Source organism: Ictalurus furcatus, chromosome 14 (genome assembly GCF_023375685.1).
Source record: "Ictalurus furcatus strain D&B chromosome 14, Billie_1.0, whole genome shotgun sequence".
Lineage (NCBI taxonomy): Eukaryota > Metazoa > Chordata > Actinopteri > Siluriformes > Ictaluridae > Ictalurus > Ictalurus furcatus.
The window spans coordinates 25,536,437-25,558,493 of NC_071268.1; the positions used below are offsets into that span (position 1 = coordinate 25,536,437).

The following is a 22,057-nucleotide window of genomic DNA, read 5'->3' on the forward strand; positions in this document are numbered from 1 at the left end:
TGTTCTATTGAAATAAGCCCTTGTAAATGTTTACATCAAGTGTCAGGAAGGACTTACATACGTAGGTTTCGTGTGGCCCTTTACATGGACACACAAAGTAAAGTGTTACCTATTATTCAGTACAGAAAAAAAAAAAATGCATGCTCTTTTAAGCAAGAGTTTAAATAGTTGCCATATTATACACAGAGTTCATAGTACATTTGACATGAATGGTTCAGAGTTCACCATGCGGTTACAGAGTCCATAACTTAGTAATTACATAACTGATTTATTTCATAAGACTTGTGCAGCTACAGTACTAATTGTCATAGACCATATCTACACCTGCTATGAGCTCCAACTCCATGATTATTAGCCAGTTTCCAGGTCAGGTTTCTAACTGGGTTCACCTGTCCTCAATCACACACACACACACACACACACACTCACTCACTCTCCCTTTAAATAAACCAGACTTTCATTCAATCATTACAAAGTCTCATTCCAGCATTGTATCTGTCACGTATCTAAGGTTTTTGCATTTTCTGTTTAGTCTAGTATAGAATTTATAGAATGATCAACTGAATTATACTTGCGTAGTGCTTTTAACAAAAGATGAACATTCAGAAATCTGGATGTCGATTTAGATATCTACTGAGCAAGTCAGAGGTGACAGTGGCAAGGAAAAAGACACGAGGAAAAAAAACATGATAGGAACCAGGTAGATGGGAACCCATCCTCTTCTGGATAGTGGGATTGCAGTATAGAAATGCAGAAGAATAAAGGCAAGTGTTAATTGTGTTACGAGAATGTTAAGGACAGGTGTTTATGATTATTGCAGCAGTTCTTCGGTAGAAATGTATCATTTCTAGGTGTAGTTATCTTTGTGGGACCATCCACTGCATTAGAAAACAAGTCACAAATTAAGCAAGACTTACAAAGAAGTAGAGCATCAGGTTGAATCAGGCAGGTCCAACAGAAGAACAGATCATTATCTATGCACTTCTAGTACAGTGGTTTAAACTTCATTGAGCTATTATGTATTTTCTGATTTAGCTGAACCATATCACTGTGTGTCATCATTGTAGCAATGGAAAATAATACCATTTAAATAAACAATTATATAATTATAAAGACATCGGAGGCCAGTCATTGGTCATTTACTACTTTAACCAATATTTTTTCAAGACTGGGATGAGGCTGGGATAAATCCTGACTGAAAGATTTCATGAATGTCTTCATTTCATGACTGTCAGTCTGTATATGGTGTAACCTCAGTGACACCTCAAGCCTCTTTTCTGCTGCCTGCCCCAGCTCTAGATTCTGCAAATGGGAGCAACACCTTCCCGGGTGGAATCGATGCTGATGTTTCTGCCAGCAATGCCTTCCCACGTTAAACAGCTCTCTACTGCCTGTTCTACAGCCAAGATTTTATAGCGCTCATCTTCTAAACTTCCTCTCTTTCCTGCTGGCCTTGGACCAGACCCGTGGAGCTTCTCCCCACCCAAGACTTGTCCTTCCTGTCTGGACACTGCTTATGATGTCTTTGTTCATTTGCTTATTTTGTGCTCATATTTTTTTTGTTTACAGACAGCTTGAGTTAGGAAAATGATAAGAAACTGATGATAAGGAAATGTTACCTGGATGGACATGATAAGGAAGTGATAATAAAGGACTGATAAGTAATTGATGAAAGTGTAGCGAGTGATTTAGTGGTTGGCCAAAGAAAGCCTGATCTGAGCATAGCATAGGTGTTTTTTATTATTTAGAAGTTATGTATGTCAGTGGATTGGTCTATTCTTTATTTATGGCAATATGTACACTATATGGTCAAAAGTATATGGACCCCTGACAATTTCATCCGTTTGTGGGCCTTCCCCTAACTATTGCCGCAAAGTTGAAAGCACATAATTGTCTAGAATGTCTTTGTATGCTGTAGGGTTGAGGTCCGTATGAGGCCGAAACCTGTTCCAGCATGGCAATGCCCCTGTGCTCATAGTGAGGTCTAGAAAAGCATATTTTTTCAAGGTTGGAGTGGGAGATCTGCACAGAGCCCTGTTCCCATATGAGGAATAAATCCTTTTTATTACTCAATTGACTGATCAACATGTTCATGGCCAGGTCTGACCTGTTTCCTCATTATTTCATGACAAATTAAGGAGATAAAAAGTCTTGAAGCGTTGATTCCAAGAGTCGAATTTGCATTTGTGTTGAATTTACATTTGATAGCTGTTCAGAGGTACTCTCAGTATGCAGTCCAAAGTGGTGTTGAGGGAAGTGAAGGAAGCCATAATTACCCTGAAAAAACAAAACAAACCCATCAGAGAGATAGCAGAATCTTTAGGAGTGGTCAAAACAACAATTTGGTACATTCTTATAAAGAAGGAATGCACTCTCGAGCTCAGCAACACCAAAAGCCCGGAAGGCCACAGATTGCAGAATTCTTTCCTTGTTGAAGAAAAACCCCTTCACAACATCTAACCACAACATCTAAGTCAATAACACTCTGGAGGAGGTAGGCATATCATTGTCAAAGTCTATAATCAAGAGACACCTTCATGAATGCAAATACAGACAGTTTACCTCACAATATAACACTGGGAACACTCAAGAACAGAAAGGCCACATTAGACTTTGCTTAAAAACTCTCTATAATGCCTGACCTTTTCTGATGTAAGATTAACTTGGACCAGAATGATGAGAAGAGAAGAGTAAGAAAGCATACCACATCATCTGTCAAACATGTGGAGGAAGTGTCATGGCATGGGACTGTACGGCTGCCAATGGAACTGGGTCACTCGGATTTATTGATGATGTGACTTTTGATAGAAGTAGCTATACTTTCCGCTCAGATTCAGTCAAATGCTGCAAAACTGATAGAACGGTGCTTCACAGTACATATGGACAGTGAGCCAAAACACACCGTAAAAGCAACCCAAGAGCTTCTTCAGGCAAAGAAATGAAATGTTCTTAAATGTCTGATGACCTCAACCCAATTGAGCATGCTTTTCATTTACTGAAGACAAAACCGAAGGCAGAAAAACCCACAAACAAACAGCACCTGAAGGCAGCTGCAGTAAAGGCCTGACAAAGCATCTCAATGGAGGAAACTCAACATTTGATGATGTCCATGGGTTCCAGACTTGACTTCAGATGTCATGTCATGGGCAGTCATTGACTGAAAATGATTTGCATTAGAGTATTACAAATATTAATAAAAACAAATAAATAAATATTATATTTATGATTATGTCAGTTTGTCCAGTTACTTTTGAGCCTGTGAAAATTACAGAGCAGGGGCTCTGTAAACAAATGGCTGTAATTCCTAAAGAGTTAATGCAATATTTTTCTTAAACCCCTTGAATGAACACTGAATGTCTACATTTCAATTCCATATCGGGTGCTTCATTTCAAATCTATTTCAAATCAAAATCACAAAACTGCATCACTGTCCAAATACTTATGGACCCGACTGTATATGTTGGACTTCTGTATTATAAGGTTGTATTTGGTATTTTGGTCGACAGATAGAAGTGATATGGAACGTCTCCTGGGTGAAGCTCCCTCATGAAACTGGTTGTGAATATGCCAAAAAAATCTTCATTAGGAACACTGTTAAGAATTTTAAATATTAAATAGGTTTATTTTGTTCAGCACTTGGTTCTTGGGCACTGCATAATGCCATATGTGTTATTTCAGAGTGGTAATATCTTAGAGAAAATGTTAAAGGTTATTAATCTCGCTTTGTGTGTGTGTGTGTGTGTGTGTGTGTGTGTGTGCAGATAGGAACTTTAGCTGTATCTGTTGTGACCATCATATTAGGACTGGGTCTAGGGCTTGGGCTTCAGCTGCAAAAGTGCAAGAACAAGTGTAAGTCTTCTTTGTATTTTTTTTTTATATATATAGAGTACTTATGTTTCTTCATATTCCAGCTTTGGAAAGAAGTAAAGGGCCATGTGCAGCCTCAACATTTGAGACTGCATCTTCTTTCTCAATGCCACAGCATCGGCAGTATTGTGTGAAACAATTCCTAAATTATTAGTTTAATAACAACAGCATTTGAAACAGTATAATTGTCTTCTCATGTCATGATTACATTTCAACATAATATCAAGAGCACTGATTTTTTTTTTTATGTCTTTAATTTATTTATTCATTTTCATATGGTTCATTTACGTATGATTCATTTACATGTGATTCATTTTCATGAGATCCATATTCATGAGATTCATATTCAAGTGATACATTTTCATGTGATTCATTTACGTATGATTCCTTTTCATGTGATTCCTTTTCATGTGATTCATATTCCAGTGATACGTTTTCATGTGATTCATTTACGTATGACTCATTTACATGTGTTTCATTTACTAATTTGCTTCTCTTTAAATCCAGTTTTAGACTGTGATATTACAAAGGTCTTTCCAGATTATTACTTGCTACACTGTATGAGATAACCCCAGTAAAATTGCCTGAATTCTATAATATAATTTGTTCACCATGTTAGGTTTAAATGCTCTAAAAACAGACTCGCAATTAAATAACATTACATCCTTCAAAGCATTGGCACGTTCTGCTTACTTTCACAATCCTCCAAACACCCACACACCCAAAGTCTCCATAAACAAATAGACAGCAGTGTATCCTACAAAAAACCGAACGTTGTCCACAATGTGAAAACAACTCGGAGAGTAAGCTGGACTAACCAACAAAATTACCAAGACTGATAAACAGTCTGCACACAATAATAAATATAATGTCCTTACCTTTTAAAGACTTGTAACAAATAATATAACAGTGTAGCACGTAAAGCCGAGGAGATAACACTAATACAATTAAATAAACAGAAACTCTAACCCGGTCAGAGCATCAAAACAGAGAAGCACATTAATACAGAAGTACTTTTAAGAGGAGTAAGTCCACAAAATCCAGGCGGAGTAATGCAACGACGATATCTTCAATAAGAATGGAATTCTGTAGCGCTGGAAGGCCGAGTGCAAAAAATAATAATAAAAGAAGAGCGAAAAAGACTCCGCTGTGTAGGTGATGCAGTTCACCTCGATATCAAGAGTTTAACGTAGTCTCCTGCTTCCTCCGCTGAAATAAAGTCCTTCTGAACACCGTTATATGTAATGCGAAGCCGAGCTGGGTGAAGTATTCCATAGCGAGCTCCCTCAATACCACGAAGTTGACGCCGAACCTCGTTAAACGCGGCCCGGGCCCGGGCTGTCTTGGCTGTGGAGTCAGGGAAAACAGAGATGGTCAAATCCCTCACTTTAATCCGCTGGATATCCCTCGCACGGCGTAACATTTCAACACAGTCACTGTGATAGTGGAATCTGCACACGATAGCTCGTGGTCGTTCACCAGGCTTGGGCTTCGGCTGAAGGGTCCGGTGGGACCGGTCCAGAACCGGCTCCTTCTCCAGACCAAACGCCTCCTTTAACAAGGCCGCTACAGCAGCAGTTGTAGTTGATAGTCTGGAACTCCGACTATCCTAACGTTATTGCGCCGTGACCTCGACCCCAAATCCTCACATTTATTCTCTGAGTCACGGTCGCAGTGAGAGACTCGATAGTAGTCTTCATATGAACTATGTCATCGGTGCAACCGGAGAGCGCGTGCTCCATTTCCCCAACAGTACCTTTCAGTGTTGATATGGTAGCCTCGGTAGCGACTTTATCACCAGCCTGCTGTGTCTTCACGGCCTGCAGGTCAAGCTGGATAGTAGACAGCGCACGCCCGAGAGTCTCCTGGAGCTTCTGGAGCTCCTTTTTTAAAAATATCGGCGATGTCCTTCCTCAGTGAAGCCAGTAACTCAAGCCTGAGTGCGGTGAAGTCAGGGTCACCGCTCGGCGACGCGGATTCAGGGGGAGAAGGAGACTCGCTCACGGCGCGCACACTTGGCCTCAGTCGTGTCTGAATGCTCCCACGGGATTTCGTGTTCTTTCCAGACGTTTTAACGTACCACAAAGTTAAAATTGCAAACAAGGAAACAGAGTAGAATAAGTCAAAACATATTGTATGACCGAAAAGCGCTAATTAATGACAATTTTAATCGAAATCAGCAGGAACCTCCAACTTCGCGTCACACTTTTTTTTTTTTTAACTTTCATTACATTTCTGACCAGATTTTAAAAAATAAATAAACAAATAAAAACTGTTAGCCATATTAACTCCAACAGAATGAGAAAACAGACTTGAACATTAAACCTAACTATAAACAGGTAAATATAGTTTAAAAAGTATCATGATATTTAATTAATAAAACAAATATGCAATCATTGGCAAATTGCTGTGGTATGAGAAATAAAACATTTGGGGAAATTATTAAAAGGTAACAGGTCAGATCAAACCACTCCTTCATTGATTATTTGGTAACACTTTACAACACTGTTCAACATATGCAGGAACCTAACAGGAAAGAAACTGAGTAGTTCTTCACTAACATCTAATCTGTTAACTACTGAGAACTTCTAAATAAGTATCTTACTAGGACTTCACTATTAACTAATCAGTAATTACTGAGTCTTCCATTTCTCCTGCAGAACTATTAGATAACTATAACTCTTTTATAATAGCTACGGATTCATTTTTGATCACATCGCAATTCATTTCCAATTTCCTTCCTTCTGAAGATCTACTGTCTAATATACCTCACCCTATTCCAATACCCTATCCTCCATATCTCAAATTTAAATGTATTATACTGTCTGTCTCTGACGAGAAGCACAGGGTAAGGGTATTGTTTTTATTTAGCCAGTCTAGGACTAAAGAGACCTCAATGACCGAACAAGTAAAAAGGTTGTAATGTATTGATGAGTAACAAATATTCTCCATGAACATAGTTTCAAAAGGGTCATGAATAATATACTTATAAATAACAAAACACTACCGTTATTACTAATTAGTGATGAATGACCATGTTCCAGATCATCATTAACTACTGAGGAACAACACAGGAACACTTCAGTCATTAGTAATGAGTTTCAATTAGAGTTTCAGTTTAAACTTACTGTATATCTACAGTATAACATCAGTCTTAGGACATACAAGTTTTTAGTATATTATATTTAATTATAAAATGTATATATTATTGCATACATATCCAAAATTGCTATTACACCCCGACAGCATATTTTATGCAATACAAGTAAATGGCGTTCTAGTATTAATGTTAGTTCCGTTTTTATCATTATTTTTGTTTAACTGTCCCTTGTATTTAGAATATAACTTAGAAATGAATTGGCCGGCCCTGCTTTGTACCATTATAACAGCTGTAAGCTGTATAAATCACGTACAATGTCGTTTGCATGTATTTTAACTATATGCATATCATTTGAAACAATAAAGTGAAACATTACTAATGACTGAAGTGTTACTCTGTTGATCCGCAGTAGTTAATGATGCTCTGGAACAGTACTGTAAAGCGAAACACATGGAAACTCATGACTAATGACTGAAATGTAATACTCAGTAATTAGTGCTTAAGACTTACTGGAATTACTGACTAATTCAAGACTTAAGTTAATAATGATCTCCTAATAACATGTTTACTGAGAAATTAATTATTAGTTTTTAGTAGTTAACAGGAATGAGATAAGTGTTAATAATGAACTACTCATTTGTTCTTATTTAGCTGCTGCAGAGTTACCTATAAGATGTTGAACAGTTTTGTAAAGTGCTACCGGTTATTTTCATTTAACCGCAAGCATGTTGATGATCCTGTGATCTGTTATCTTACATATATTATACATTATTACATTTATTATACATTACATTATGTTATATTATATAATAGTTATATTACACAACTATTACACACGTTTTAGTATTATTACACTACTGGACTATAGTAGTGCTCTCTCTCTCTCTCTCTCTCTCTCAGTGCCAGATACATGTCGGAACCGCTGTTATACGCCGTATGATTATGAGACTCCAGGCTGTCGATGTGACGAGCAGTGTGTGAACAGTAACAGCTGCTGTTATGATTTTGCAGATATCTGCCTCCAGCCGAGTAAGTCATGGCTGTGTGTTTCCTTCCCAGAGTTCATTCAGAATTTGACTAGGAACAAAAAATACATTGGGTAACACCGGGCAAGTCAGCACACAATCCTTCAAAACATCTGCAACCGCAGGCATTATACCATCACAATCTCAGTGATTGACAGCTTTAATTAATATTCATTTTATGTCAAAGACATCATTACTGTACAACGATCAAATTAATACAGTTACAGGTGTTGACTCAAAGGTTCATTTTTGTGTATTATTACTGTGATATATTAATGTGTGTTAATACTGAACAGCTGTTAAATGCAAGAAACACATGCCTTGTCTGGGTGTGTGTGTGTGTGTGTGTGTGTGTGTGTGTGTGTGTAGTTGAGAGCTGGGAGTGTACACAATTGCGTTGTGGGGAAAAGCGTGTCTCTGGTAGTAAGTGTCACTGCTCTTCTGACTGTGTGAGTGCTGGAGACTGCTGTACGAACTATGGCATTGTTTGCAATGGTGAGACCACACACACACACACACACACACACACACACACACACACACACACACAAACACACACACACACACACACAAACACACACACATACAGGACTAATCAGGCACACTTAAACTAATGCACAGAATTAGACTATTTTTCATGTCCTGGTAAACAACTTGACACAAACACAAAAATGATTATGAAATAAATGATGAATTATTGGGCACGTCTATTAACTCATAACTCACTGAGCACACTCATACACAGTCATAGCTAATCAGTCCCTCACTCATCTACACCCACACGCCCACACTCACACTCACCATTATTATTATTATTATTATTATTATTATTATTATTATTATTATTATTATTATTATTATTATGTTTGTTTGTTTTTTTCTTTCAGGAATGACACCATGGGTGCAGGATCAGTGTGTGAGCATGAGCAGCCCTAAGTGTCCTGCTAAGTAACTTTCACGTTAACATTACATGCTCCTATTGCATTTGCGTTTAAATTGCTATTCCGAGTAAACAGTACCTTTAATATAGAGTGTAAGGATGACCAATCTGAGTGCGCAGAGCAGTATCAGCGCGAATGTTCATTAAAACTGAAAGCGATGTGCATTGGATTTTGAATTGCACCTTGACTCAAGAGCAAAGTGTAAAGGACGCACTCGTAAAGAACAGTCTGCAGTCTGCAGTCTGCTTTGCTTTGATTGCCACCATTAATCATGAAATACATCCAGATTGCTGTCATTATGCATATTGCACATAACACGATGAGTATGAGTAAATGAGCCCAAAGTATGAGATTGTAGCAGTATCAATGCATCCCTAACTGGTTCGTGCTCTCTCGCTCTTGTTCAGTTATAAGAGGCAGCCTCTGCTGCTCATCTCTCTCGATGGATTAAGAGCGGAGTATCAGCAGACATGGCACTCCCTCATTCCGGTCTTGGACAAGCTACGTGAGTGCTCGCATTGTCTTTCACACTTATGAACTGGGTGTAGCACAGGTAAAACTCGTGTATTAGTGTAGAGTATCATGACGCATCTGCTTGTCTCAACACGGTATGAATTATACATCTGTGTTTGTTCTTTAGGAAAATGTGGAACATCCTCAGCATTTATGCAGCCTGCATTTCCAAGTAAAACCTTCCCGAACCACTACTCCATTGTTACGGTCAGTAGACGTGCATTACTGTATTTATGTTCCTGTAAATCCTTTTACCAATATTGCCTGGTGAAATATGACACTGCCGGGGAAAATAACATTACACATTTCTATTTAGCCTTGGGGCTTTTAATATTGTTAGAAATCGGCTGGTAGAAATGTATTCTGTTTATCTTTTTGAACGGTGGTAATGAGCGGCGGTGAAGAATTTGATTCATTACTAACCGGATATATCCAGGACAGAACCAAGACTGAGTGGTCTCTTGGAAACCAATAAAAGTTTTAAATTCAGATAATGAAATGCGTAAGGGAAACACTAAGCCAATTGAGCTGCTGCAATTAGACAGCTGTGTGAGTGTGGTTCCTAGTAACCTTTTGCCATGTGTGTCATGAGTCCCTGCCTCCAGTTGTAGAAAGACTTTCAGTTACTTTCAATGACTGTATACACTTTAGACTCATCATCCTGCCCTAAATATATCCGATTGAATTTTTTAACAATGCAAGTGTCTTTACAGGCTTTAAGCAGGTCACAGGTGTCAGACTTCCTATGATGGAAATAACCTAGAAAAATGACCAAGAAACGAAAGGCCTTGTAGGCAATCAGCATAGCAGGAATAGGAGCTTGTAGGATTCAGAGTGGCAGCAGTAGCAGCTTACAGAGCCCAAGGTGGCAAGAAGAGGTACACTGTAGACCTCAGGGTGGCAGCAGAAAAAGACCTCAAGGTGGCAGGAATAGGAGCTTGTAGGAGTTCACGGATTGTAGGTGGCATGAGTAGGAAACCAAAGATTGCAAATTACAAAGAAATCATTTAGAAGAGAATGCCTAACACTTACTAATTCAGGCAGTTATCCAATTGGCCAATCATGTGCCAGCGGCACAATGCATAAAATCATGCAGATACAAGTTAGAGTTCACATGAAACATCAGAAGGTGGAAAGAGTGATCTCACTAATTTTGATTGTGGCATGGTTTTTTTTTTGTGTTGTTTTTTGGCAGGAGTATGAGCTCGTAGACGTCAGGGTAGCAGGGGCAGGAGCTTGTAGTATTCGGGGTGGTAACATAAATAGACCTCAAGATGGCAGTAATAGCAGCTTGTAAGATTCAGATTGGCAGCACTAACAGTTTAGAAACCTCAGCGTGGCAGGAGTAGTTCTTTTGTATACCTCAAGATGGCAGGAGTAGGAGCTTGTAAGCTTTAGGATGACAGGAGTAGGAGCTTTAGGGCTCAGGATTATATGAGCATCAGGTTCTAGATTTCAATATTAAAGTTATAAGACTACAGTAATAAACTTATGATTTAAAGCTATGATGTAGATAAGGTAAACATTTTCTCTTTTTCTCTGTAGGGTCTTTACACGGAGTCTCACGGTTTAGTGGATAACAACATGTATGACCCTGTATTTAATGCCTCATTCAGTCTGTCTAATGCAGAGAAGAACAAAGCCAGATGGTACCTCGGCCAACCGGTAAGCATCCACACCCACATACACAGTTCATGGCATGGCATGCATTTTTGCTAACACTTTACTGGAACCCTGCATCACGACACACACACATGTGTTGTCACGACAGCTGAAGTCCAGTAATGGACTGGATGCGTAATGGAGTGTTAGGTTACCATTATGTATGTCACATGGAGTTAATGACAAAATTCTGTAACCTTTCAGTGTTTCTTAATGGAAATACATCAGGCCAAAATAAACTATTATATGATTTGTGTGTTGAGTATATGAGTATTTACTTACATCAAATTCAGTCTGTTAGCTCATTACAGTGGAACAGCTATGAATCAGAACGCAGCTAAAACTCAACTTTTGGCTTAACTCTGAGCTGATAAATAAAAAGGACACATGGTTTAGTGGACATGGTTCATAAATTATAATAGTTTATTGGTTTATTTGCAGCATTGTAGGCCCAGAATCTGAATTCTTTCAAAAAGAAAATTAAATGGAGCTGATTACTGTTGAGCCATATTTGGCCATGAGTACACTGAACACTGATATTTTTTTTTTTTAGTTTTAATCTATTTATTCATTTTCATGTGATTCATTTTCATATGATTCATTTCATGTGATTAATTTTCATGTGATTCATCCCCCGATATCAAGAGTTTAACGTAGTCTCCTGCTTCCTCCGCTGAAATAAAGTCCTTCTGAACACCGTTATATGTAATGCGAAGCCGAGCTGGGTGAAGTATTCCATAGCGAGCTCCCTCAATACCACGAAGTTGACGCCAAACCTCGTTAAATGCGGCCTGGGCCCGGGCTATCTTGGCTGTGTAGTCAGGGAAAACAGAGATGGTTAACTCCCTCGTTTTAATCCTCTGGAGCTCTCTCGCACGGCGTAACATTTCAACACAGTCACTGTGATAGTGGAATCTGCACACAATAGCTCGTGGTCGTTCACCAGGCTTGGGCTTCGGCTGAAGGGTCCGGTGGGACCGGTCCAGAACCGGCTCCTTCTCCAGACCAAACGCCTCTTTTAACAAGGCCGCTACAGCAGCGGTTGTACATGAGCGCTTGCTCCATTTCCTCAACAGTACCTTTCAGTGTTGATATGGTAGCCTCGGTAGCGACTTTATCACCAGCCTGCTGTGTCTTCACGGCCTGCAGGTCAAGCTGGATAGTACACATCCCTGAACATCGCCTGAAACTCCTTTTTAAAAATATCGGCGATGTCCTTCCTCAGTGAAGCCAGCAACTCAAGCCTGAGTGCGGTGAAGTCAGGGTCACTGCTCGGGGACGCGGATTCAGGGGGAGAAGGAGACTCGCTCACGGCGTGCACACTTGGCCTCAGTCGTGTCTGAATGCTCCCACGGGTTTTCGTGTTCTTTCCAGACATCTTCACGTGCCACAAAGTTAAAAGTGCAAACAAGGAAACAGAGTAGAATAAGTCAAAACATATTATATGACCAAAAAGCACTAATTAATTACAATTTTAATCGAAATCAGCAGGAACCTCCAACTTCGCGTCTTACTCCATCGAACACCGAATTCCCTACAGGAAGCGTTGATACACTGATAAATAATGGATATAAAAAGTTTACACACCCCTGTTAAAATGGCAGGTTTTTGTGATTAATAAAAAAGAAGACAAGATAAATCGTGTCAGAAGATTTTCCACCCTCAATGTGAAAGCACATCACCAAAAGAACACCATCCCCACGTTGAAGCATGGTGGTGGCAGCATCATGCTTTAGGGCTGCTTTTCTTCAGCCAGAAGCAGAGCTTTTACTTGGTCAGGACTCCTTTTGGATGAATTACTGCATGAATGCGGCGTGGCGTGGAGGCGATCAGCCTGAGGCACTGCTGAGGTGTTCTGGAAGCCCAGGTTGAGCTTTGATAGCGGCCTTCAGCTCGTCTGTATTGTTGGGTCTGGTGTCTCTCATAGATTCTCTATAGGGGTTCGGGTCAGGCGAGTCGGCTGGACAATCAAGCACAGTAATACCACGGTCAATAAACCAGTTACTAGAAGTTTTGGCACTGTGGGCAGGTGCCGAGTCCTGCTGGAAAAGGAAATCAGCATCTCCATAAAGCTCGTCAGCAGATGGAAGCATGAAGTTCTCTAAAATCTCCTGCTAGACGCTGCATCGACTCTCGACTCGAGAAAACACACTGGACCAACACCAGCAGATGACATGGCACCTCAAATCATCACCGACTGTGGAAACTTCACACTGGACTTCAAGCAACTCGGATTCTGTTCCTCTCCACTCTTCCTCCAGACTCTGGAACCTTGATTTCCAAATGAAACCAAACATTTACTTTCATCTTCCCCGTGATTGTGCTTGTGTACTGAACCAGACTGAGAGATTAAAGCCTCAGGAAACCTTCGCAGGTGTTTTGAGTTAATTCACTGATTAGAGTCTTCTCAGCTCGACATTTCTGTACTATAAATTCTTTATTCGAATACTTTGAGATACTGGATTTTTGATTCCCATGAGCTGTAAGCCGTAACCGTCGAGATTAAAACAAAAAATAACGGCTTGAAATATTTCACTTTATGTCTAATGAATTCAGAATTCCATTTGAATGAATGAAAGTTCCACTTTTTGAATTAAATTATGGGGGAAAAAATGAACTTTTCCATGATATTTTCATTTTTTTTTTTAGATGCACCTGTAAATACCAGGCGATTTTAGTGCAGACCCTTCAGGTGTCTGCTAGTAAGATGAAGATGAAAAGGAATTTCACCTTTCAGCATGACAATGACCTGTCATACATCATACATCCATATCAACAAAGGAATGTCTTTTAACCAAATGAAGATCAATCCTTTTGAATGAGCTAGCCTGAGCCCAGACCTGAATCCAAAGAAAACTCTGTGGGGTCAGGAGCTGCCCTCACAATCTGATGGATCTGGAATGTTTTTGCAAGAAAGAGAAAATATTGCTAAGTCAAGATGTGCAGCGCTGATAGACTCTTCCTCGAAAAGAATGAATGGTGTAATAAAATCAAATGGTGCTTCAGTATTAGTTTAGGGGTGTGCACACTTATGCAACTAGGTTATTCTAGCTTTTATATATGTTTCCTTTTTCCCCTAAAATGTTTATGATTGTTTTTCACTTTTTTTTAAATAAGTTTTTTATACGTTTCACAATCTTCTGCATCCTGGTTCATAGCACTGCCTAAACATTTATCTCACAACATACTATACACCTGTCATAATTAATATAATGTCATACAATAACGCCTTCAAATAGAATCGTAAGGTCAATAATGAACATGTTTAAAAAAAAAAAAAAACGATTGTATTGAATCGTATCATAGTATGTCACATTAAACTGAACGTTTGGGGTGTGAACTATCCTTTTTGTCTCACTATCACCATGTCTGTCTCTCAGATCTGGCTCACGGTGATGGATCAGGGTCTGCGAGCAGGGACCTACTTCTGGCCGGGATCAGATGTGCAAATAAATGGAACTTTCCCAAATATATATGAGAACTATAATGGGTACAGTACACATATATGTCCAGTGAATCCTATACAATGAAGTACAGCAAGCCAGGTTTATTTCTAACCTTTATTGTATGAATAGCATTGTTGAATAGCTTTTTATTATTATTTAAGCTGATAGATTTGTGTGTGTGTGTGTGTGTGTGTGTGTGTGTGTGTGTGTGTGTTACAGAACAGTCCCCTTTGAGCAGAGAGTTCTCACCGTATTGAAGTGGTTACAGTTGCCTGATGATCAGCGGTAAGTCATCATTGCTGAGATCCATTACATATTCACTGCACTATCCTTTACCATATCACATATGTTCTGAATCAATAAGCCTACATAACAGCGTTTCCCCATCACACAGGGTTCCATCTTGAACCCATTTGGATGACTGACAGTCATTAGCTTCTTAAAGTCGTTCTAGTCAGAACCCTGTGTGATAAGGAACCATTAGGTAGTAAGGTTCTGCACAGAAACGCACAAGAGCCCTTACTGATACTGTGTACAACCCTACAACATAATGTTTCTCTATAACCCAGGATTCCATCTACGGGAACAACCCCTTTGGATTATTTATCATCCTTAACATCTTAACAGGGCTCTACTTAGAACCCTGTGGGAAAGAGAATCATTGTAGGGTTCTGCACAGAGGACGTCAGTAGGCTGCAGGTCTGTAGTTTATCCCTCTTATGGCAGTCCTAAAGATTCTGTGGAGAACCTTACATAATGTTCCCCTATCACATAAGGTTTTACCTGGAACCCTGTTAAGAAGCTAAGGACTCTACGTAATCTAAAGCGCCCCATGGAAAACATTTTTCTGAAAGTGTTTCCGGGATTAAAAAAGTTCCACAAAAGATTCCTAAGCTACTTTACACACTCTAGGATTATTCGAGAGTTTTCCATTGGTTTTAGCTTCATAAATGGGTTCTACATCTTCTGCAACAGGGATGCACTCTGTTATAGGGTTCTGCATGAAACCTTAACCTGGTCCTTTGGTCCTGTTAATGTTTCTGTTTCAGGTGTTTAATTTTAAGTGTGTAATAAAAGGGTTCAGTGCCGCATTTCATTGTGCAATATGAAGAATGAAAAAAGTACTGAATGATCATTTATATTCAGGAAAAAAAAAAAAAAAACTTCCACCTAATGCAAACATTAATAATGGGAAATTATTCATTTCCCACTTTTTTGTTGCATTAAAAAAAAACTCTGTAAAGAAAAATCCATCGTAATGTTTGATGATGATGATGATGATGATGAAGATGATGAGTTTTCCCACTGCACACCCACCTGGTTCCCCAGGTTGTGGTTTAGGTTTTGAGTGGTTACTGGTTGTGTGATAAATGAAATGTTTGATGATTTTCGTCACAGTCCTGATTTCTACACTCTGTATCTGGAGGAGCCGGATAAATCAGGACACAACTTTGGACCTGTCAGTGGAGGGGTGAGAATCACACACACACATACACACACACACACACACACACTTTTTACAGAGGAGCATTAAGAGTTTGTTAGTGTTAGTTAGCGTTATTAGAAGCTTCAATAAGTAAGGTACCATAAAGCAGGAGAATATGAACTAATATAGTACTGCAAACATGGCAGTAAGAGGTGTGACAGATGGAAGACTAAAACAGACAAAAAAGCAGAAACAAAGGAAAAAAAATGACAAAAAGTTATGTAAATATGATAACTCAGATAGAAACACTGATCATAATACCAACGTAGTAGTAGTATCATCAATAATAATCAATAATAATCATTTGGTCTCCGGTTTCCTCCCCCAGTCCAAAGACATGCATGGTAGGTTGATTGGCATGTCTAAACTGTCCGTAGTGTATGAATGTGTATGTGATTGCGCCCTGTGATGGACTGGCACCCTGTCCAGGGTGTACCCCGCCTTGTGCCCCATGCTCCCTGGGATATTCTCCAGGTTCCCCCGTGACCCTGAAAAGGATAAAGCGGTATAGAAGATGGATGGATGGATGGATAATAATCATTTGGTGTGTGTGTGTGTGTGTGTGTGTGTGTTTAATGTAGTGTGTGCATGATTCCACACAGTACTTTGTCCCAAGATAAGAGTGAAACATGTATTAATTAAGTGTAAAAGTAGTTCCTGCAATAGACCCGCAATGAAAATATGCAACTATGTAATAAAAATTCCAAAGTACAGCCGATCCACTGCAGCATAGAATGTCTTCAGTAAAATCCCTTTGTCTGGAGAATTAAATAAGCATTCGACAAAGAGAAGTTTAGCATAAAATGTTAATCCAGTGAATTCGGAGTGAACAGGTCTATAAAACTTACTATGAACACTTTTCAGTAAACGTGTTTTTCCCACATACTACAGATTAGGTTCAAATGAAAAAAAAAAAAAAAAAATACAGTATATCTTTCATGCCATTTCATAAATCTAAATGTAAAACCATCTCTCTGAAGTCTCAATTTGCTTTGCTCCATCTTTCCTTTAGTTGATCAGTGCAATCCAAGGAGTGGACAAAGTGATCGGACATTTGATGAACGGACTCAAACAGCTCAACCTTCACGAGTGCGTCAACATCATCGTTGTAGCTGATCACGGTGAGTTCGCAGAGTGTCTCCGTTAGCCAGCTGAATACGTTTTCATTTTATTTTTTATTTTACAGGACTGTACTGAGTTAATTACTACATTGAATTATGTAGAGTGAGTGATTTAATAAGTACATTATGAAATCTCGCAAGCATGTTAGGTAGCAGTAACATGGCTGTTTTAGAATGCCAGGGACCTGGGGTGGGGTGGGGTGGGGTGGGGGGTGGGGGGGCAGTGTTAATGTACTGCAATTCAATCATGTGGAACGGATCTATACATCTGAATGAAGTAAATTCAAGGAGCCTTTGTTTCAGTGTGTATAACTGCAGTGTAGTTTGGGGTTTGATTAAATAATAACATTAGATTTAAAAAAAAAAAAAAACACATTGAAAATGCCACTGATTTAATAAAAAAATTCTGTTTAAAATGTGTTACTTTACTTAGAACTGACATAAAAACAATTTCTAAAGTATTCTATTAATATCTCTGTTAAAAACCTATGCCGAGTAGTACTAGTACTCATGTTGGTGTTGGAGATTGTACGCTTAATACCACCGTACGTTTACCACTGTAAATTTTACACCACTTATAATGCATTCAGTTAACCATTTATTAACGCATAATAAATATGGCTATAAACTCTAATGCCTTTTCATATCTAGAATAATAATAACAAGGTGTAACATTATAACATTAGGAATGTATACATGGGTCATTATACATACGGCCTTCGTGGAAATTGTTACTGAATGATCCCATAACCAGCTCTGGCTGGTTGTAATATCGAATGGGAGGTTAACGTTTCCATGACTTATCAGTAACATGTCATTACTATTGCAAAACCATAAGGGTTGAAGCTTGTACTATGTGATTTCATCGTATATTATGACATTCATTAACAATGTATGTACTCATTCCCACTGCTAACCGTTGAGCATGACCACATGATGTTTGGGCATCTGTTTAATGAGTTTAATCATGAGGTTTCCCCTTTGACTGACTGACTAGATGGAATCACCACTGAGTAATATATTAGCCACCAAATCAAGAGACTTTAACACTGTTCTTTACTAGCAGTGAGACTTCCAATAAACAAATCTGTGAAATTTTGTTCGCATACCATTGGCATTACAGTTATTGGGATACAGTGCGGATTATCCCAATGGCAACAGGTGAAATTATTCATGGTTTATATTTTCATAACTTTCATATGTGGACCTTTAATGTTGAGATTTAAAAATGGGTAATGTACAAGCTGCAAATCTGCTCGGGCACAGATATTTTGGTGGGCCCAGGGCAGAGCCTTGTGGAACGCCATCATTCTATTTGTTTTAGGTCATAGAATTACCATTTACACTTATAAGAAGATATAAATCATCCAGGTTCTTCTGTTCGGTGTTCAACAACTACTTTGTGGAAGACTGAGGCATGTCATAACATAAGATATTACATTTACATTTATTCAACTGGCAGACACGTTTATCCAGAGGCACAAGTGAGGCAGAATTCAAGCCAAATCCTGAGCTACCACTTTTTATGTCTTTTTTTTTAACAACTAATTCAACATATTAGAAACTCATCATACGAAATCCTGTTAAGAGTTTGCCAAAACGCATGTCTCAGAAAAAAATGTGAGGAAAGTTTCTTAGTCTGACGAGAACCAAGCAGAAAGCCAACAGTGAGAACACCATCCCCACAGTGAAGCATGGTGGCGGCGGCATCAAGGTTATGGAGCAGAAATGGAAACTGTATTTAGGGCACCGTGGATCGAGCCAAATACTTGGAAATCCGTGAAGGCAAGCTGTTCCAGTTTGCAAGTGAATTGTGTATTGAATGTTATTTATTATATTCGAATTTAGAATGGTTACATAAAACTAGCAGATTTTGTCCAGTAGTGCGATTCAAACCAGCTCACCCTAAATGAGAAAATGAGAGGAAATCATATTTGATCGTAAATACACTGGTGACTGGATTCCTGTAACACTCCCATCAAACAGGCTTACAGATACCTTGGTGTTCATATTAAAAATACATTCACATGGAAAGTCCAAAACTTGATATGGATTGTGAAAACTTGATATGGATTGTGTGTGTGTGTGTGTGTGTGTGTGTGTGTGTGTGTAGGAATGGCAGAAACAAGCTGTGACAGAAAGGAGGTTCTACAGAATTTCATAGGTGACGTCTCGCATCTGTATGTGAACCAGGGACCTTTTGGTCGAATCAGAGCAGTGAACGAAGCGGTGAGCTGTGAGTACACACACACACACACACACACACACACACACACACGCATACACACACATACACACACACACACACGCATACACACACGAACACACACACACACACACACACAGAAACACACACACACAGACACACACACAGACACACACACACACAGACACACACACAGACACACACACATACACACACACAGACACACACACATACACACACACAGACACACACACACAGACACACACAGACACACACACACAGAAACACACACAAACATAGACACACACACACACAGACACACACACACACACACACACAGACACACATACACACACACACTGTTCACACACACACACAGACACACACACACACACACACTGTACACATGATTGCTGGTATTCACCATAATTGTTGTATAGTGTCGGTAATTGGCAGGAAGTGTTTCCAAATGATGCCTTTCTTGAGAATTCCATGGTCTGTGGTCTGTGGTGTGAAATTGAACCGTGGTTAGTGTTTCCTTGTTTGATGTCAGTTCGGTCGTTCCTTAAAATTAGTGGCTGATATTTCAGAAACGGTCATGTTTTTCGAATTGCTGCAACGGGCCTTGACCTGGAACTCATTATACAGCACACACACGATGATTTTTTTAATCAGATGTTTGTCATTAGTGGTTGCGTTGGTCATTCTTGCATCATGGTGTTAGCAGTGTTTTGTGTACGGATGTGTTTATGTCTATATCTTTCTGACTGTCAGATTACGATATGTTATCAGGTAACATATCTTTTATGTTTTTCTTTTTCTTTTTTTTTTTTTTACGGATGTTATAAATTGGACGACAGCACTGCGGAATTCTTGATTCTGATTGGTCAGAAGGTCTTGATGAGTTTTCTACAACAGCAGCTCCGAGAGTAATTCACAAGTTTATATTAATGAGCTTCTTCTAATACGTTCTTGTTTCTATAGTAACAGCTGACAGGGGGAGTAGTACGGCAGACACTCAATATAAACAGATATTGTTGAGAAATGTTGTGTAATAATTAATCTAGAATATAAAATGAAAAGTTTGTGTTTTCTGTTTTGCAGTTGACGCTGCAGGCTTAGTGGCGAACCTGACGGTATGTAAATCACACATCTTCATCTCTGTACTGGTCTTGAATCCACAACAGAAAACTCAAGCAGTCTAGGTCTGGAGGATGACACTGCTGATCTAAAATGAATATGTGTGAAGAATGCTCTGTGAGTGTATTTATGATATAAATGTGTTCGGTGTGTAGTGTAAGAAACCTGATCAGAAGATAAAGCCCTACCTCAAACCTCACCTGCCCAAACGCTTCCACTATGCACACAGCAGACGCATTGAGGACGTCAACGTGCTTGTCGACTCACTCTGGCTATTCGAGAGGTACAATAAGCCTACGTCACACCCCTCCACTGCCTGTACGTCTGAGAATGTATATAATGTAATGTTTGTCTTCTGTAGCTATCCAGGTTCTCTCAGTTTTTGCTCCGGTGGAAATCATGGATATGACAACGATGACCCTAGCATGCAGGTGTGTGTGTGTGTGTGTGTGTGTGTGTGTGTGTGTGTGTGTGTGTGTGTGTGTTCTCATGTTTTCGTATTGTTCTAAACAACCTTCACATGTGTCGAGCACACTATCAGACCTTCTCGTGCTCTCAATCTACTTCTTTAACTACCTCACTCTCGTTCTCACATCCTCCATTCTAGGCAATGTTTCTTAGTTATGGTCCCAAGTTCAACTTTCAGACTGAGGTTGAGCCGTTCTCCAACATCGAGCTCTATAATCTTATGTGTGGTGAGTTTGTTTGTTTGTTTGTTTGTTTGTTTGTTTTCTTTTTGATTTTTTTTTCTCCACAACCCGAGATCTCTGGTTCGAAACAAAGCTCATACAGCACAGATCCAAATTCAAATACGTCGTCACAAACAGCAATCCATTAAGGTCCAATCACTATCATTATGTACTTCGCTGCATTTTTATTACTGTATATCTATTGATAAATATTGTATTTTATGCTACAGCTATTAGCACTATTCCCATTTGGTAAACAGATCTCTGGAGAAATTAATAAAAGTTCATAAACAGCACTTAAATCATACCCACATATACGTATACCGTAAGTATACAGTAAGTATAAGTACACCCATTTTGAACTACTTAACAAAGTACAATTCCTGAGATAAAACTACTCAGTTACAGTAATAAGAGTATTTAGTAATGCGTTACGTTATACTCCTGAACATAGCACCTGTAAAAAAAAAAAAAAAAAAAAAAACTTCCATTTGCCTTATGAACAAAATTAACAAACAACGGCCTGTTTGTTTTGAGAGACTGTGGAGAAGAGTACATGGTTACCTTATGGTTCAACACCAAAGTGCATGGAAAACAACGTAATCCATGCACAAGCGAGCGTGTAGCTTATATACATGATTTACAAAGAGAGCACTAAGCTGGAATACACAAAGTTGCAGATGTACTGCCGTTGATGTTTATAATGCAATCACATCATTCCCAATGTCAAATCCAGGTTGTCTTCTGGGATATCTGAAACATATAGTATAGAGAGAGAGAGAGAGAGAGATGCACACAGACCTAAAATTGTACGATTTTTATCACAATACTGGTTCAAGAGTGCTGGAAACATCTGGCTTT

At 39.0% G+C, this 22,057-nt stretch overlaps 1 protein-coding gene across 3 annotated transcripts in view; it reads left to right on the forward strand.

Annotated features, from left to right (window-relative positions):
* LOC128617917 (venom phosphodiesterase 1) overlaps nucleotides 1–22,057 on the forward strand; it is a 52,163-nt gene that overhangs the window by 6,873 nt on the left and 23,233 nt on the right. For all 3 annotated transcript variants that reach the window (XR_008387640.1, XM_053641158.1, XM_053641157.1), the window contains exons 2-17: nucleotides 3,762–3,849; nucleotides 7,868–7,996; nucleotides 8,362–8,487; nucleotides 8,880–8,940; nucleotides 9,341–9,438; nucleotides 9,574–9,653; nucleotides 10,992–11,111; nucleotides 14,489–14,598; nucleotides 14,774–14,839; nucleotides 15,953–16,025; nucleotides 17,053–17,161; nucleotides 19,275–19,397; nucleotides 20,472–20,503; nucleotides 20,663–20,790; nucleotides 20,869–20,938; nucleotides 21,115–21,202. Coding sequence is in view for 2 of the 3 variants with exons in the window: in XM_053641158.1 (XP_053497133.1) it covers nucleotides 3,762–3,849; nucleotides 7,868–7,996; nucleotides 8,362–8,487; nucleotides 8,880–8,940; nucleotides 9,341–9,438; nucleotides 9,574–9,653; nucleotides 10,992–11,111; nucleotides 14,489–14,598; nucleotides 14,774–14,839; nucleotides 15,953–16,025; nucleotides 17,053–17,161; nucleotides 19,275–19,397; nucleotides 20,472–20,503; nucleotides 20,663–20,790; nucleotides 20,869–20,938; nucleotides 21,115–21,202 (1,501 nt within the window). In the remaining variant the exon portion in view is untranslated. The remainder of the gene's footprint in view (nucleotides 1–3,761; nucleotides 3,850–7,867; nucleotides 7,997–8,361; nucleotides 8,488–8,879; nucleotides 8,941–9,340; nucleotides 9,439–9,573; nucleotides 9,654–10,991; nucleotides 11,112–14,488; nucleotides 14,599–14,773; nucleotides 14,840–15,952; nucleotides 16,026–17,052; nucleotides 17,162–19,274; nucleotides 19,398–20,471; nucleotides 20,504–20,662; nucleotides 20,791–20,868; nucleotides 20,939–21,114; nucleotides 21,203–22,057) is intronic.